The sequence below is a fragment of the Meles meles genome, chromosome 10 (genome assembly GCF_922984935.1).
Source record: "Meles meles chromosome 10, mMelMel3.1 paternal haplotype, whole genome shotgun sequence".
Lineage (NCBI taxonomy): Eukaryota > Metazoa > Chordata > Mammalia > Carnivora > Mustelidae > Meles > Meles meles.
Window position 1 is genome coordinate 23,114,977 of NC_060075.1, and position 16,358 is coordinate 23,131,334.

The window sequence follows — 16,358 nt, forward strand, 5'->3', positions numbered from 1 at the left end:
TTTTTAAGCAGCATTTAAACAATTAAATCAGGTATTTACATTCTTACCCTAGGAGACAAGGATTAACCTTGCAGGAAAACTAAGGTTCCGAGTAGTTATATTATATACATAAATTATACAACTTATAAATGGAAAAGCTAGTCAAGTGGGCCTGACTCAAAGTCTAATCTCTTTCCATACAGACCACAAGCTAGAGAAATTGCACAGCAGTGGGTAGTCAGGGCTTACCCTATGAGTTTGAAACTAAGACCCAGGCACCCAAGTCCCATCTTTTACAGAAGAGGACTCAAGCCCTGCTCTAAGAGGGTGAACCTGCCAGCTGGCTCACAGGCTTCATTGCTAGCCGCTGCTTTCTCTTTCTCCTCAACTGGCATGGCACCAGCTTTGAGCCATTACCAACTGCCCAGACTATTTTAGCTCTTAGTTTAGATAAACACAAGTCAAAAGTAGCAGAAGATTCTGAGAGGGAAGAAAATATCCTGCCTACAGGAAGAACTAGGTTAGGTTGTCAACTAAGAAAGGTGGCTATCAGAAAGCTACTCAAAAATGGCCACTCTAATGGCAGTTTAGAAAGAAGAGACGGTTGGATTTAATCTTCTAGTTACTGATTTAGTCAGGCAAAAGCTGACTTGGAGACAAATCTCCGCTGGATTATTTCTTCCCTTCGGTTGGATGTAGTCAGGTTCTGTGTGTCAGGGCCTTTTAATCCCAAACCATGAATGCTGGCTGGCTTCCTATGCTCTCCAGTTAAGGGCAGCACACTGAGGATTTGGGGGAACCTAGGACCAGATATTTCTCTGCCTTAGGCCTACACTTCTCAACTCCCCAGGGTGATGGTTCTTTTCTTTCTTTTTTTAAAGATTTTATTTATTTATTTGAGAGAGTGTGTGTGCATGTGGTGGTGTGGAGAGAGAGAGAGAAAGAGAGCATGAACAGGGGGTCAGAGAGGGGCAGAGGGAGAGAGAGAAGCAGGCTTCCCACTGAGCAGGGAGCCCGATCTGGGGCTAGATCCCAGGACCCTGGGATCATGACCTAAGCCAAAGGCAGACGCTTAACGACTGAGCCACCTAGGTGCCCCAGAAAGCAGGTTCTTTACACACATTACCAGGGGGGCAGGGGGCAGATGTGGGGGGGGGGTGGGGGAGATATTAGTGGGAAGGCCCACCATGGAATAAGGGACCCAAGGCTAAGGCCATTTAAACATTAAAATGTTTAAACATTTAAATGTTATTGGTACCCTATTGGTAAAATGCTTTTTTACATCCTTGTCCTGCAGCAGGCTCTCCAGCCCATTGCCTAGAAACATCTCTCACTCTGAATTCATAGTTCGCAGAAGCAAGGAATACTCTCAAAACAAGAATCCATTTTAAGAATATTTTATTTATCTTTTGAGATTACATAGTCATTATTGCTGATCTAATACAATCACTTAGACATAAAGATTTCCAAGAGCCTCTCAGAAATGGCGATCCTTAGAGGTTTTATTTCCTTTCAGTAAGATGACAATGAGAACTAGATGATTATATATATAATATATATATATTATATATATAGTTTAATTTATCGTCTACGTATAATTTGCTGGTGTTGCCTATTTTCTTTCCATAATTTTCCTTTATTAAAAAAGCATAATGCAACAATGCATTTTGATTTCTTTTTTTTAAAACCATGACAAAGTTAATTTTGAGAAAACCACAGGAGCAGCAGTTTCAGATCTGTTCAGAGAAAAGCCAAGCAGCAAAAAAGCTCTGCAGGAGTATGTGGCCATGGGAGCCGTGCTCATACAGGAGGGTAGGATGAGGAGGTAGGAGGGCAGACAGAGAAGGTAGACCAGATACCTTTTTTCTTTTTTAATGAGAAAAAAACCCAAAACCCTGATTTTCCATTAAGAAGGCAAAAAAGACCTTGAAAACTAGTACAAGTTCATCGTAGAGAAAATGGTAAGTATCCCCACCTGCCAGGGCCATAAACAAACAGATAATTAGTCTTCTTTCCCTAAGATGCATCTCAGGTGAGAGCTTGAGGGAAGAAGATAGATTTGTTCTGGTTCCAAGGGTAGAGAGGGAATGACCAAATTCCAACATTAAGATATAACCCAAATACTCAAGAGGCCTGGGCCTCCTACTTCTTAACGGTTGCTAACATAGGGTCCCCAGAGAGAAAAGAAAAGAGGTCACCTGAAACTCAGAGTCAAATATCTCAATATCTCATCGTGGGCAACAACACTGGCAACTTAGGTGTCTCCTTTTTTATTTGCCATGGGTCTCTTTACTATAGCAAGGCAGGTATGCTCTGTCATGATCAGTACGTAGTAATACTGCTCCAGAGAGCTAGGCTTTACTGAGAAACAGCAGGTTATGATTTTTTGGTTTAAGAACATAACAGGCTAGAGTCCAGATATCTGCCTAATGGAATCTGCCCTTGATATAAGATGAGTTACGAAGATCTATATCCAATTAATTGCTATGAAAGAGATCCAATTAATTAATAGAAAACTCAGAACTGGGTAGGCGAAATAAGAATTGAGTGACCTCGTGGAATTTTCAGCATTTACAATCTTCCTCATGAAAGAATATAGCCATGTATGTGGCACCTTTCCACTATGTGCTAAGACAGACAGCCTCTGAGGGACCAGGCATTATGGGCTGAGGCTATATACTACTTAATGAGGCAAATAGCCATTTACCCAAAGCCCACCTCTCTACCTCCAAAAGGAAGGTCACTTCCAGACTAGCTCTGAAAGTATATGTGAAGACCAGGAGAAGCTGAAGAAGGTGGAGGCAGGAGAGGAGAATCAGGGTGGGATGATGCTGGGTGGCCTAGTGGTGTTTCCTTGAGTCACCTTGGTCTTGAGACTATGAGGCAGACCAGGGTAGGAAAAAAAAATGGGAAAACAAATAAGCAAGCAAACAGACCTGAGAGTGTTAAAGAAGGTGGTCAGATGGGAAAGGGACTCACTTCATTCAAGATTTCTAGGGTCACCCCACACTGACTCTTAGAAACAGTCTCAGTCTGGTGCCAATGAAACCCTTAAGACCAACAGGTCAGTCTCCAAAAGGTATCCAACTCTCATGTAAGACATAAAATTTCACACTGCTTACATTACTAGTTTTTTGTAATGTTGGAGTTACTCAAGAAACCACCTCTGAAATATAGAATCCTAAGATGGAAGAGGCAGGAACATAAAAATATACCCCAGTAGAGAAGAAAAACCACAAACTAAATCATAGAGATACCAGATCTCAGTTTCATTAATGGCAATAGCCAAAGAAATTAATGTCTGAGGAGGTTCAAACTAGTCAAACTAGCTTTAATCATCTGGACACAGTTTGTAGTGTCATCTCTGTATAGCTTAGCCAGGTAAGCTGCAAAATCCTTCCCAGGAGACAAATACATTCTACTTCTTTAGATTGTCAGGCTGCGGGCCTGAATGGTTGGTTCCACTTCCAAAGCCCTACGCCTCCCATCCCCAAATCCATTGGAAAGTACATCTTTCCCTGTTCCATTTTAAAAGCAGTTTTAGACAATAAGAGAAAATTTCAGGAAGCAGAGTTTCACAACAAGCTCTCCTTTTCTGAGACAGTGTCAGTCTAGAGGGAACCTCCTGGAAAACTGTTCAGTTAAAGAACAAGTAAAACTATGGATCCCAGCGGGGCACTTCCTGGGCAAAGGTTACTTGGGTTACAAAGATGGCAAAAACAATGTCTGACAAACACCAGAGCTGCTGAGGAAATAATGGAGGCACATTCCTCTTGGAACCAGAAAGTGTTAAAACACACGTGAATATTCAAGGAAGAAAGGGGTCTTCAGTAAGGAAGGAGACTCCCAGTAAGCACAGGCATAGCTAAGTTCTTGGTGTAGCTTGCCAAAGTCGTAACATTCCTTCCTTCCTAGTCATTTTATAAAGAAGGCAGTGATAGTGATGGTCAAGGCTGGGAACCCAGGCCATGTTAATTCAGTGGCTTCCAAAAGGCCTCACCTGGGGAAGGGCCAAAGCTGAGAAAGGCAGCTGCTGAAATTTATTCCCGAAAACCCCAGGGAACAAGGAGTCTGGAATCCCTGTACTAACTCCTGAACTTGGACAAGAGACAAATGGCCATTGCCAAGGATTCCGAGTCAATGGGGCGTGATGCAGAAGATGCACTGAGAAGGATTACCCCATAGCTTTCCTTCCTCAGCCTGTCCTTTGTGGCTTTCACAGCCCTCGAGGCAGTAACCACACTCTGGGCCAAGGCAACAGGCACAGGATTTTAGATTTTAATAAATAAATAACCTAACATATAGGGTGAGCACGGCGGGCAGCTGATTGGAGAAGCAGATTGCTGGGTTCTTTCCTGTATAGGAGTGGAGAAAACACTTGGAGTTCTATTCCTTACAATTTCTTCTGGCTTGAATTACAGGAACTTAATACCTAGAGGGAAAAAGAAAGATGAGACTGTGATGTTATCAGTTTGGGAGAATGCTGGGACATGAAGAGCCCACCTAAAGGGATAGAGCAGCAAGGAGGCAGGGACGTTTCTGGAGTGTATGATGAGATACTTGGTGATGCCCAGTATTTCTCCATAAAGAGGTAAAAATCGTTTCAAGAAGATGAAATGGAGAAAGGCAAATTCAGAAAAGGGAACACTATTTAATGTCTGAAGAAGGCCTCGAAGAGTCCCTTGGGGGTGGCAATGAAGGGGAGTAGGTTTCTTTTTCTGAGTTCACATAAATGTGAAAGATGCAAAGACTAATTCCAGTGCAGAAAGCTCTTTTCTACCCGGGCTTCCCTGTCTTGTGGTGGGGGGAGGGGGGGCAAGGCACCTGTAATAATTAGGCTTGAAGGGCCCATTCTTGTTGAGTCCCAGATACTTGGCCTGTTCATCCGTCAGCTCTGTCAGGTGGGCATCAAAGGTGGGCAGGTGTAGGCTCGCCACATACTCATCTGGAAGAGACCACAGAAGCGCTAGTATAAACATTCATACCTCTTGTCTTGCTGTTCTCTCCAGGCTAGGCCTTAAAAAGTTGGAAGACACCTTTTAATTCCCAGGACTGAAAGAAAAATGCTCAACTGGTTCATGGGCCCAGAATTCTACGGAGTAGCTGCTGTGGTTTCCAGCCAAGTGTTTTTTAAAGTCCAAACATTTCTTTCTTGCTAGCTGTTTGTCCTTGAAGCTTCCCTTTTCCCCAGAAGGGTAAGGGAAATGTGAAAGAAGCAATAGTCCTTAGTATCTAAAAGAAAGGATAGGATAGCAGGGGACTAAAAAATGGGAAACTCAAACTTTACTTCTACCTTAAACTCTGTACTTTGGGTTACTCAGAAAAATGAACAGCTGAGGATGTTGGAAAGGAATGTCTAATAATGATATTACACTGTTTGCTTTGCTTTTAGTATCCTTAGTTCTTACGGGTTTCTATTTACATTCTATTACTTGAATACATATTATTCAGAATTTTATGTAATTTTCCAAGTACTTGTTTGGTCTTCCTAACTTCATTATACATTCAGTCAAAACACTGACTGTCCTATTTTTTTTATATCCTCCCAAAGGATATATTAAAGGGAAAATATGTCAACGTCTAACAGTCGCTATGCATCTCGGGCCAAAGCAAAACAAACTAGAAGCTGATTTATTCCCTGATCTTTGCCTCAGGAGTTTATAAACACACTCTAGCAGTTCAGGTGCTTGAGGCAGGTTCTTTAAAAATTCAAGACACTTTAACGTTTCTCTTATATGAAACATCCACATAACTAGTCTTAACAGAAGCTATTCAGTCCTTCCTTTGGCCTGGGACAATGAGGTCTGTGTGAGAAGATGTAGTATGAGAAGTCTTCTTGGTCTGAGGAGAATCTGAAAGGGGCTCTGTAGCCTAGAAATGGAGTAAGTCAGATGTCACAAGGTAGAAGATGAGTCCTCTTTGTTAGGGGAAGATTTTTTTCTCCTTTGAGACTCACATATAAGATACTTTAAGACAGAAAATCCTTAAAATTCACAGACAGGTACACCAAATCATAGCCAAATGTAATGACTTCAATAGGGCAACTCACATGGAAAATGTGATAAATCAATTAGGAAGGGAACCTAGGAATCCTAGCTCCTACTCTGCAAGACACAGACATCATTTTCCCCCCCATCCAGAAGAAATTTAGTGCCACGAAGTTCATTTAGCTCTGACTCTGAACTACTTCGGTAAGGATGGGGTTGGAAGAGTGCATGCTTACCCATTTTCTTGGGCAACAGGTAGACATCCTGCTTATAACGACCCTCAGGAGCATTGTAAAGCTCTATCAAGGCAAGAGCCTAGAAAAGCAGAGAGATGGATGCTGATGTGCCATATCAAGTGAAACGCTGATGGTCTATTGACCCTCTCCAGCCCACTGCTTTCCCGTCTGGTGGCCCTACCTGAGTAGTAGCGGTGATTGAGAGCACAAATGTAGGCACTGTGGAGCAGCTTAGGTTCAGCAGACGGCCCTAGAGAGCAAGGGTTAAGACACAGATGGGTTAGGACAAAGTCTCTAGCCTTTCAGGAGTGAGGGACGAGCATAACTGCCATTTTCCAAATACCTCCCAACTACCATTGCTGGATTAAAAAGCAGGTGTTCAATAAATAGGAATGAACTGCCTGACATTTAAGTGAAATTTTAAAATTCTGGAAAATATGATGGAAGGTAATAGATAAAAGATCTCTGGGATTATGTCAAAAAGGATAGAGATAGTCACATGAAACTGAGGCTTATGCCAAGGAAGGGCATATTTCTCTTGAATTTCTACTTTCTGCAACAGAATATCCTCCTTCTGAGATATTGGCATTCCTTTGAAAGACTGTTGTAAACAAAGATGTAGTCAAATCCAAGGGCAACCTCTCCACGTTGTGAGAGGAGATACTTCTGGATTTAGGAAGCTGTGATGATTTCTATGCTTCTTCCTTAGTTTGGTTCTCCTGAATTCAAGGGTAGCCTCATATTTCTACTGGGTGACTCAGAGAATACAAGAGGTAGAGACTACTGGAGAATTGCTATCCTATCCTATTTTGTTTCCCAGGAAGACTGACCACATTTTTTGCTCAAACATAGTAGCCAAAACCAACTGTGGTGCTTGCTTTTGTCACCAAAATTACTAGATGGGACCTCCCAGGGCAACTGGAAATAAGTCACCAGATAGCTGGCTGATATCAAAGCAAAAATATTTAACAACCTGTCCATCCCTTCCCTGGTACACACTCCTTTCTTGTGAAGAAATAATCCAGTCCCTTTACAGATGCCCTGAAGTATTTGAGAAGGTGGGATAAGGTGAAAAAGGTAAAGAGAACAGGGAGGATATTCAAACATAAATTTAAGGGTCCCTAGGTGAAGACAGTATTATCTTTCATATTTTCATATTCAGTTTCTTTAATTTAAAAAAAAGGAAAGAAAACTGATAGAATATCAAAACTCAAGAAAAGTATTATTATCCTCCTTGTTTTTTTGGTATCTTTCTCTGAAGAAGAGAAACTGTCAAGGTCAGAACAGGAGGGCACATCAATATTGCTGTCAGGAATCTAAGACTAGGGAAGAGAAGTTTTCAAGAGAGGAAAAGTGGCCAAACATTGACAAGGAAGGCTAAGTGGAATGAAAGTGAAGAATAAGTCTGAGCCAGAAGAAGCCCAGATAGGGAAGTATGAATCACATAACCAATATATAGCTGGGTACCTACTACACATCTGGCTCAATTCAGAGGAATGGTCACTCAAAAACATGGAATCTATCACCAAAGACACGACCTTCCCAGAGCTTGCCTAAGGTGGTTTAGTAACCATAGGGAATATCTGCTTTGTGCTTACTGATTAAGCCATCCCACAAATAACATTATCTCTTTGTAAACATCACTCAAAGTGGCATTGGTTCTATCTGTTAATTCTTCCACAGTAATAGTCATTATCTGACTCAATCCATAGAGTGACAGAGAGAGACAGGATAATTGGTGAAAAGTAAGGAACCAAAATAGTTTCTTAATTGCTGAATGAAAAGACATTTCACGATTAGATATAAAATCCAATGGTAAAGTAGTTGAGCTTGTACCAAAAGAAGAGTTGAAAATGTAAGAGAACATGTGGAGGAGGGAACCTGGGTATTACAGTCTCTCCTGTCAGGGGTGAATTTCTCTTATCAGTCTCAAGTCTTACCTCTGCCAGCAATACTATCCTCTTGCCATCAGGCCATATTACATGGTCAACTTGGGATCTCACTCGCTCCCAGGTCAGTTCTGGGGTCCGCAGACTCGCCTGGAACACATACAGCAAACATATCATCAGCCATGACTTGTCCCACTTCATGGATGGAAAGATGTTGAAGGGAGCCATTTCAAATAGCAAGTTGAAAGAAGCAACCAACATGCCAGATGGAGAATACCTGTCCCGGGTTGGTTAGGACTGTTCCATGTCAGGGAATTTAATCTTAAGGCCCAGCCAGGGAGGGATAGCTCAGGATGTCATTCCAAAACATATAGTGTTGGCCCACTCTCTGCTGAGCACAGTAAAAGGTGCCATGGGAAATACAAAAGAAACCACAGACATGGTTTCTGCCTTCTAAAAGCTCCTACTTTAGCTGGGGACACAAAACAATGCATATGTGAGGGGGAAAAGCCTTCAAAAATACTTGTAAAGCAACATGCAAACAAGTGCAAATTAATACAGAACAAACAGAATACGTAAGTGCTGAAGAGAAACAGAAAAAAGGAGGATCAGAGCTAAGTGGGATTTGTTAGAGAAGGCTGGTTGTCCTAAATATAGCATACTGGGGCCCAAGGTTCTGCCTTCATGTCCTCGCGTCCCAGGTTCCAACCTTCTCAATGACCGTGGTTCACCCTAAAGTTACAGAAGCTTTGTGACCTAAGTGCAAATGTGAGGAGGTAGGCTTTAGAGAAATGCTTAAGGGCAGAGTAAAGCTTCCAACAGCTCACCCTCCTTCCATTTCTGTATGTATTCCGAGAACAAGAGAAGAAATGTTAAGTTTATTAACAGCAGCAATCAAGTAACAGTCACAGGGTTTAGACTTAAGATAACAACTTCCTTCTTCCAATAGGCCATGCCTAAAATAGAAAAGGAGTCCATATTCTGAAACCATCCATTGGATCAGTTGGTTAAAATTGAGAGGTTCTGTCAAACAGTAGTTTTCAGACAAACAGAGAAACACTTTAGTTATATAATGATCATTTGCTGAGTACATCCTATATTCCAGGCAATGTCGTAAAGGACACTATTACAGATGAGACTGTGGACTCCTCTACTAGACTGTCAGCTATTTATGGACAGGGACTGTATCAACTTTTCCTTACCAATCTAGTGGGAAAGACAGACATAATTATATTTCAGTATATTTAGGACTACATTAATGATCTAGACCATTTTTTAGACCATTTCTTTATTAGGCAATGAGAAATATAAAATGTCTTGCGATGTCAAGTTTCATAATTTAGTACAATCTTTATCTAAAGAGCAATTTTGTAGTAGCTAATGAAATTTTGTATGTACCTACTCTCTGACAATTAGCTTCATCTTTAGAGCTCCATCCTATAGAAATACTTGCTCAAGTTCAGAAATATAAGTGCCCAAGAATGTTCAATCCAGTGTTATTTATAATAACAAAAAATGTAATTTAATAAGGGAATGGCTAAGTAAATCCAGATAATCTCATACAATGGAATATTATGAAATTCTTATATAAAAAAGTAGAGCTATGTGTATTAACATGAAAACCATTCATTATTGTTACACGAAAAAATAAAGTTGCAGAACAGTATACTAGTACCCCAATTCTGTAAATGTCTTACTTCCTTCCTTAAACATATTTATCTTGCTCAAATTTTTATACTAAGCAAATATTAAAGTTAGAATTCAATTTTTTTAAATAAATAAATACTGTAAATAGAGTTTAAAAAGAATTTGAGCAAACAGACCACTTTGGGAAGTTAAGGATATACAAGGTAAATCCCTTAGCCTTTAGAAATAACATGGAGGGCAATAACCATGTAGAGCCAAAAGATAGTCCTTGGTGACACTGTTTTTTTTTTTTTTAAGATTTTATTTATTTATTTGTCAGAAAGGGAGAGTGAGCAAGCACAGGCAGACAGAGTGGCAGGCAGAGTCAGAGGGAGAAGCAGGCTCCCCGCTGAGCAAGGAGCCCGATGTGGGACTCGATCCCAGGATGCTAGGATCATGACCTGAGCCGAAGGCAGCCACTTAACCAACTGAGCCACCCAGGCATCCCGACACTGGTATTTTTTTTATGGAGATGATGGACTTTAAAGTAGTTCAAGTTCTTAGTGTCTCATACTCTTAATCTTCCAGAGGACATACAATCTTGGTGACTGGGAGTAAAGAGGTGACTCCATGATTCTTTTATCATGGAGTCTCCTGTTTTAGGAAGTCTTCCCTGAGAGAAAAAGATACTGTGGAATCAAAGAAGGGACACTTTATGAACATCATAAAATGATCGATGCTTTGTTGGAACACTGGAATGGCTGTGGTGCTAGCAAAAGACATGAGATCAATTAAAACAGGGTTTGAAGAAAAACTAAGTTACATTCTCTCTAGCACTGTCCAGGCAGCTTCCATAACCTAGTAAATATATTGGACAGTTACACTCCTTGAGAGAAGGATTTCCTATGACCAGAAGAGTTTTATAAGAGTTTCTTGGGGTGCCTGGGTGGCTCAGTGGGTTAAAGTCTCTGCCTTCGGCTCAGGTCATGATCCCAGGGTCCTAGGATGGAGCCCCGCATCGGGCTCTCTGCTCAGTAGGGAGCCTGCTTCCCTTCTTCTCTCTCTGCCTGCCTCTCTGCCTACCTGTGATCTCTGTCTGTCAAATAAATAAATAAAATCTTTAAAAAAAAAATTTCTCTTAAAGCGGGTGCGTTGGTGGCTCAGTCAGTTAAACGCCTGATGCTTGATTTTGGCTCAGGTCATGATCTCAGGGTCATGAGACTGAGCCCCGAATCCAGCTCCACACAGAGTCTGCTTGAGATTCTTTATCCCTATGCCCCTCCCATTGTACACATATCCTCTCTCTCTCTCTCAAAAAAATAAATAAATCTAAAAAAAAATTTCTCTAAAAACATCCCAATGTCTTTTCTGTTGATTTATAATCACTAAGCAATCTACCAGGAAAAAGGTTCCTTATGGAGACTATGTTCCCAAACAAGGTATACATCTCACAGTAAATTATTAGCTTGCACAAATTGGTAGTATATGATTGTGGACAGTGCATATCAGTTTTTTTCAGGGAGAACAACTGTGGTTCTAGTCCTGCAAAGTGCAGATTCAATAGCAAGTCTCAGGTTCTAATTCTTTCTGGTAAAAACTTTTAAAGTATGTGTACATAATGGTTTAGCCACTTGAATTGTGAAGCTTACAATCACACCAGCCATCTAGGTGATGCAATATGGGTAAGAAAGTCTGTTTTCAAGAGAAAAGGACACATGTGAAAGAAAGAAATGGCCAAAAGGCAGTTAAGAGCACAATCCCTATCACAGGTTTGCTAGTGTTACAGCATTAATCTCTCTCATAAAAATGCAGTTTTCTAAATGACCAACTGTTTTGATGAGCTGTTCCTTCCTAGAAATGCAGCAGTCAACATCTCAAGGTTAGACAAAACTATAAATTCACACCCACCCACCCACACACACACACTCAACCCCCAAAACTAAAAACCCTTACATTTTTGATTGCTAAAAATATCTGGAAAAATATACTGAATCACTCTCCTTTACTGTTTCACTGAGATAACTTATAGAGACTTTCTTCTCTTTTCAATCTCTACATCCAAGTCATTTAGCAAATCCCAACTGTCCTACCTTCACAACACATCATCTCCACGGCTTATCCATGTCATCTGAGCTACCACTCTCTATCACTGGAAATATGGAGAGGGCCTCCTATTATTGTCCCTATCACTACTCAAGTCCAGAAGTGTTTTCTTTATATCACAGCCAGAGTAATCTGTTAAAACAAATCAGATTTTGTCAGTCACCTGGTCAAAACTTTCCCATTGGAATGGTTTCCTTTTTTTTTTTTTTTTAAAGTAATCTCTACACCCAACGTGGGGCTCAAACTCACTACTGAGATCAAGAGTCATGTGCTCTACTGACTGAGCCAGCCAGGCACCCGTGGAATGGCTTCCAACAGCTTCCCCGGTAACCGGAATAAAATCTGAAGTCTTTTTGTGACCTACAAAGAACTACATAACCCACTACCCTCCTTCAGCTGCCGCTATTCTCATCCCTGTGCCCATTCTGTTCCTGCCACAATGTCCTCTTTTCTGTTCCTCAAACATCAAGCATTTTCTACCTCAGCATCTTTTACACACCATTCTCCCTGAGTAAAATGCTCAGATGGCTTATTCCTTCAATTCATTCAGGTTTTTGTTCAAATGTTATCTCATTTGAGACCTTCGAGAAGGTCTCAAAGAGACCTTCTTTGATCACCTTAGCTAAAATATCAATCTCAATGTCCCCACCTTGCTGTTTTTTCTTCAATCCTAGGCACTAACTGATGAAACTATCTGTTTATTGTCTGTGTCCTGCACTAGAAACTAAGTGCCACAAGAGCAGGGACATTCTTCACTATTTCTTCAGCCAATAAATACTCAGCACAGAACAGAGCAATTATTCAATACAAATTAAACAGTGAATGAACATTGTGGTTTCAGTTATAAGTTGAGTTTGCTATTTCCTTAAGTTTCATTTTCTATGTCCTGTGACACTACCATCAAAGGTTGAGTAACTTAACTTTTCTGAAGCCCTTCTGAGCCTCTCCCTTTCTGGACCATTTAGTTTTAGTCATATACCTTCTGCTAAGAAGAGCACAAAGAGAATTAAGACATGGCCCTTGGCTAATGTCGGTGCTAGATACCAGGAGCTACCTAGAATACCTGCAAAACTAGGTTTATCTAGTACCAACATAGCAGCCAGGGTGATCCTTTTGCTTTTAAAATAAAAGTCATCCTTTTAAAATGGATGTCAGACTATTATAAATCTGACAATGGTACCCTATTTCTCTCAGAATATAATCAGGAGTTCTTATAATGGCCTCTGAAACCCCGTAAGATCTGGTCCATTCCTTCTTTGACCTCACCTTTCACTCTTAATCTGCTCCATACTCATTCTGCTCCAACCACACTGGCCTCATTGTTGATCCTCAAACAGACTAGGCACACTCTTGGCTCAGAGCATTTGCTTTGGCTGTTCACAAAATGTTCTTCACCTAGAAATCCACATGGCTACTCAAGTTCCTCTAAAATATATGCTCTTTGAGGGCAGGAATTTTTGCCTGTTCTGTTCATTGACTCCACGAATCTAGAACAGCACTTGGCATACAGCAATCACACAGTAAATATTTATGATTGAAGGTATAATGTCCTGGCCTTTATCCTGGGATTACTTATGTCTGGATTGCTTTAGAGGAGAGAGAGCCATCACAAATCAAAGCTTACCTAGAAATCATAAGGAGGCAATAGTACAATGTACAGGAAACCAAACCAAAACAAAAACTGGACAAGAAGTTAAAAAAAAAAAAAAAAGCCTGAATTTTGTGCTCCCATTTAATTTTTGAATCAATGACTGAATGATGGACTTAAGTTCTAGTTTTCTGATTGAAAATCAGGGAAAAGAATAATGCCTTGTGGGACAGTCAAGAGGATGAAATGAGATAAGGTAAAAATATAAAAATTACATGATTATATTTGGAATTGTTTTTATTTAAGAGCTGGAGGGTTTAGGAGAGAAAATTCCTTCCCCCTTCTCTTACTCAGAAGATTTCTCTTTAGATATCTGAGCATGAGTAGTTTCCTTAAGTTTTTCCCATTTTGGGGCTCTCTAAGCAGATTAATTGAGAAAAGGATAATCATGTGCTAGATAGTTTTAGAAATACTAATATCTTTGACTATTTAGTAAAAGGGCAGTCACATAAGTGAAACTTAACAACAACAAAAAAAGAACCATTCAGTATTTAAATTTCAATATTGAAAAAAGAAATTATTCAAAATTATTCATTGTAAGCAAAATAACCTGATAAGACAAGAATAATGGAGTCATGCCACTCAGAAACCCCAAGGGTAGGAACAGGCTTTGCTAGGTTGTTTTTCCAGCTATTTTTAATAACAGAAGAATAGAGCAGAGTTAAAAAGAGAAACCATTTAAAATAGATATTATCCAACAGACTCTCAATATATCAACTGATCCTTACCTGGCAGTGCTGAAGCTCAATCAGAGCAGCCCTCAGGGCAGATGAAAGCATGCTTTGCTTGAGCCATTTACCCAGAGAGAAATATAGCTGTGCCAGAAAAATGCCATGAAAATTTAAAACCAGAGTGAAAGTCACACTGCAAGATACTTTGGTAAGTCTGAAAAGAAAGAAATAACGCTTCTCTTAACTATTACTTGGGTGATGTAGTAGGACCGAGTGTTATGTTGGATTGGATAATTTTAGGGTGAATATAATGAAATCAGAGAACCAAAGTGAGAGATAAAAATGGCTTACAGTGTAAGTAGGCATCAAGCTGGAGTGGAAGAAAATAATCTTTTGAAATGATTGAGATGAAGAAGCTTTATGGTATCCACAAGCATAGGTCATAGGGCTAGTAAGTGAACAGACTGTGGACAGCTCTGCTAGGACAGTCAGGTTTAGGATGGCTGGTGACTCTTCTCTTTCTTCTTCCAGTTTATATTTCTTGGGAATGAGAGGGAAAAAAAAGCCCCCAGTAATGAGTTTCTTAATCTTACCACATCAATCTCTGTGTTGGAATGTCCCATGTTACAAACAATGCAGCTATTCTTCATACGGTCCAAGTGCTCTCTGGTTACCACATTCTTGTTACCTTAAAAATAGAAGAGATAGCCACACGAAAAGAAATGAAGTTAGACCCCTACCTCACACCATATGTGAAATTTTACTTGACCTAAATGTAAGAGCTAAAACTATAAAACCCTTAGTAGAACAAAGGAATAAATCTTTGTGGTCTTGGGTTAGGCAACAGTTTCTTAGATATAAGACCTAAAGTACAAGCCACCAAAGAAAAAATAAACTTGTGCTGCAAATTATATCATCAAGAAACTGAAAAGACAACACACAAATGGGACAAAATATTTACAAAGCATATAACTGGTAAGGAACTTGTATCTAAAATTTATTAAGTACTCTTACAACTCAATAATAAAAAGGCAACCAACCCAAATAAAAAATGAGCAAAGGATCTGAATAGACATTTCTCAAAAGAAGAAGTACAAAAGAATGTGTCAATATGCACATGAAAAGATGTTCAACATTATTACTCATTACAGAAATGCAAGTCAAAAACCACAAGAAGGGGTGTTGTGGCTCAGTGGGTGGAGCGTGTGACTCTGGATCTTAGGGTTGTGAGTTTGAGCCCCATACTGGGTGTAGAGATTACTTGGATAAAAATATTTAAAAAACAAAACCGCAATAAAACACCATTTCACACCTAGGATGGCTATAGTAAAAACAACAGATAATAACAAGTGTTGGCAAGGATGTGGAGAAATTGTAACCCCCATGCATTCTTAGTGGGAGTGTAATGGTGCCATCTATTTGGAAAAGCTTGGCAATTCCTCAAAATATTAAAAGTAGAGTTATCATCACATGATCTAGCAATTCCTAGGTATATATAGGTAGGTAAATATTCACGAGGATGGAAAACATGTTTGCAGGAAAACATGGTACACAATGTTCATAGCAACATTATTCAAAATAGCCAAAGAGTGAAAACAACCCAAATGCCCACCACCAATGAACTGATAAACAAAATGTTGTATATCCTTAAAATGAAATATAATTCACCAATAAAAAGGAATGAAATATCAACACATACTACCATATGGATGATACTCGAAAACACTATGCTAAGTAAAAAAGAGATCACATACTGTATGATTCCGTTGATATGAAATAGACAAATCTATAAAAACAGAGAAATTAATGGTTGCATAGGGCTCAAGAAAGGTAGAGTGCAAGAATGCGGACTGACTGCTAATGGTATGGGATTTCTTTTGGGGGGTGGTGTAGTTTCTGGAATCAGATATTCTACAACTTCACTAAAAACCACTGAACTATATACTTAAAAGGGTAAATTTTATGGTATGTGAACTATCTCAATAAAAAAATTAGATTGTGGTGATGGTTGTATTACCCTGTGAATTTGCTAGAAAATACTGAAAGGTACACTTAAAATAAGTGAAATGTATGGTTTCTGAATCATATCTCAATAAAGCTATAAAAAAAGACATAAGGGGGGCGCCTGGGTGGCTCAGTGGGTTAAGCCACTGCCTTCGGCTCAGGTCATGATCCCAGGGTCCTGGGATCGAGTCCCACATCGGGCTCTCTGCTCAGCG

The 16,358-nt window shown here is 39.9% G+C and overlaps 1 protein-coding gene across 7 annotated transcripts in view; it reads right to left on the bottom strand.

Moving 5' to 3' along the window:
* Positions 1-1,360: 1,360 nt before the first annotated feature.
* Positions 1,361-16,358, bottom strand: part of AHCYL2 (adenosylhomocysteinase like 2) — a 166,846-nt gene continuing 151,848 nt past the window's right edge. For all 7 annotated transcript variants that reach the window (XM_046020494.1, XM_046020493.1, XM_046020498.1 and 4 more), the window contains 6 exons: positions 14,733-14,827; positions 8,143-8,241; positions 6,384-6,452; positions 6,203-6,281; positions 4,804-4,924; positions 1,361-4,411 (listed from right to left, as the gene is read on the bottom strand). In XM_046020494.1, the coding sequence (XP_045876450.1) occupies positions 4,405-4,411; positions 4,804-4,924; positions 6,203-6,281; positions 6,384-6,452; positions 8,143-8,241; positions 14,733-14,827 (470 nt within the window). In that variant the 3' untranslated portion in view covers positions 1,361-4,404. The remainder of the gene's footprint in view (positions 4,412-4,803; positions 4,925-6,202; positions 6,282-6,383; positions 6,453-8,142; positions 8,242-14,732; positions 14,828-16,358) is intronic.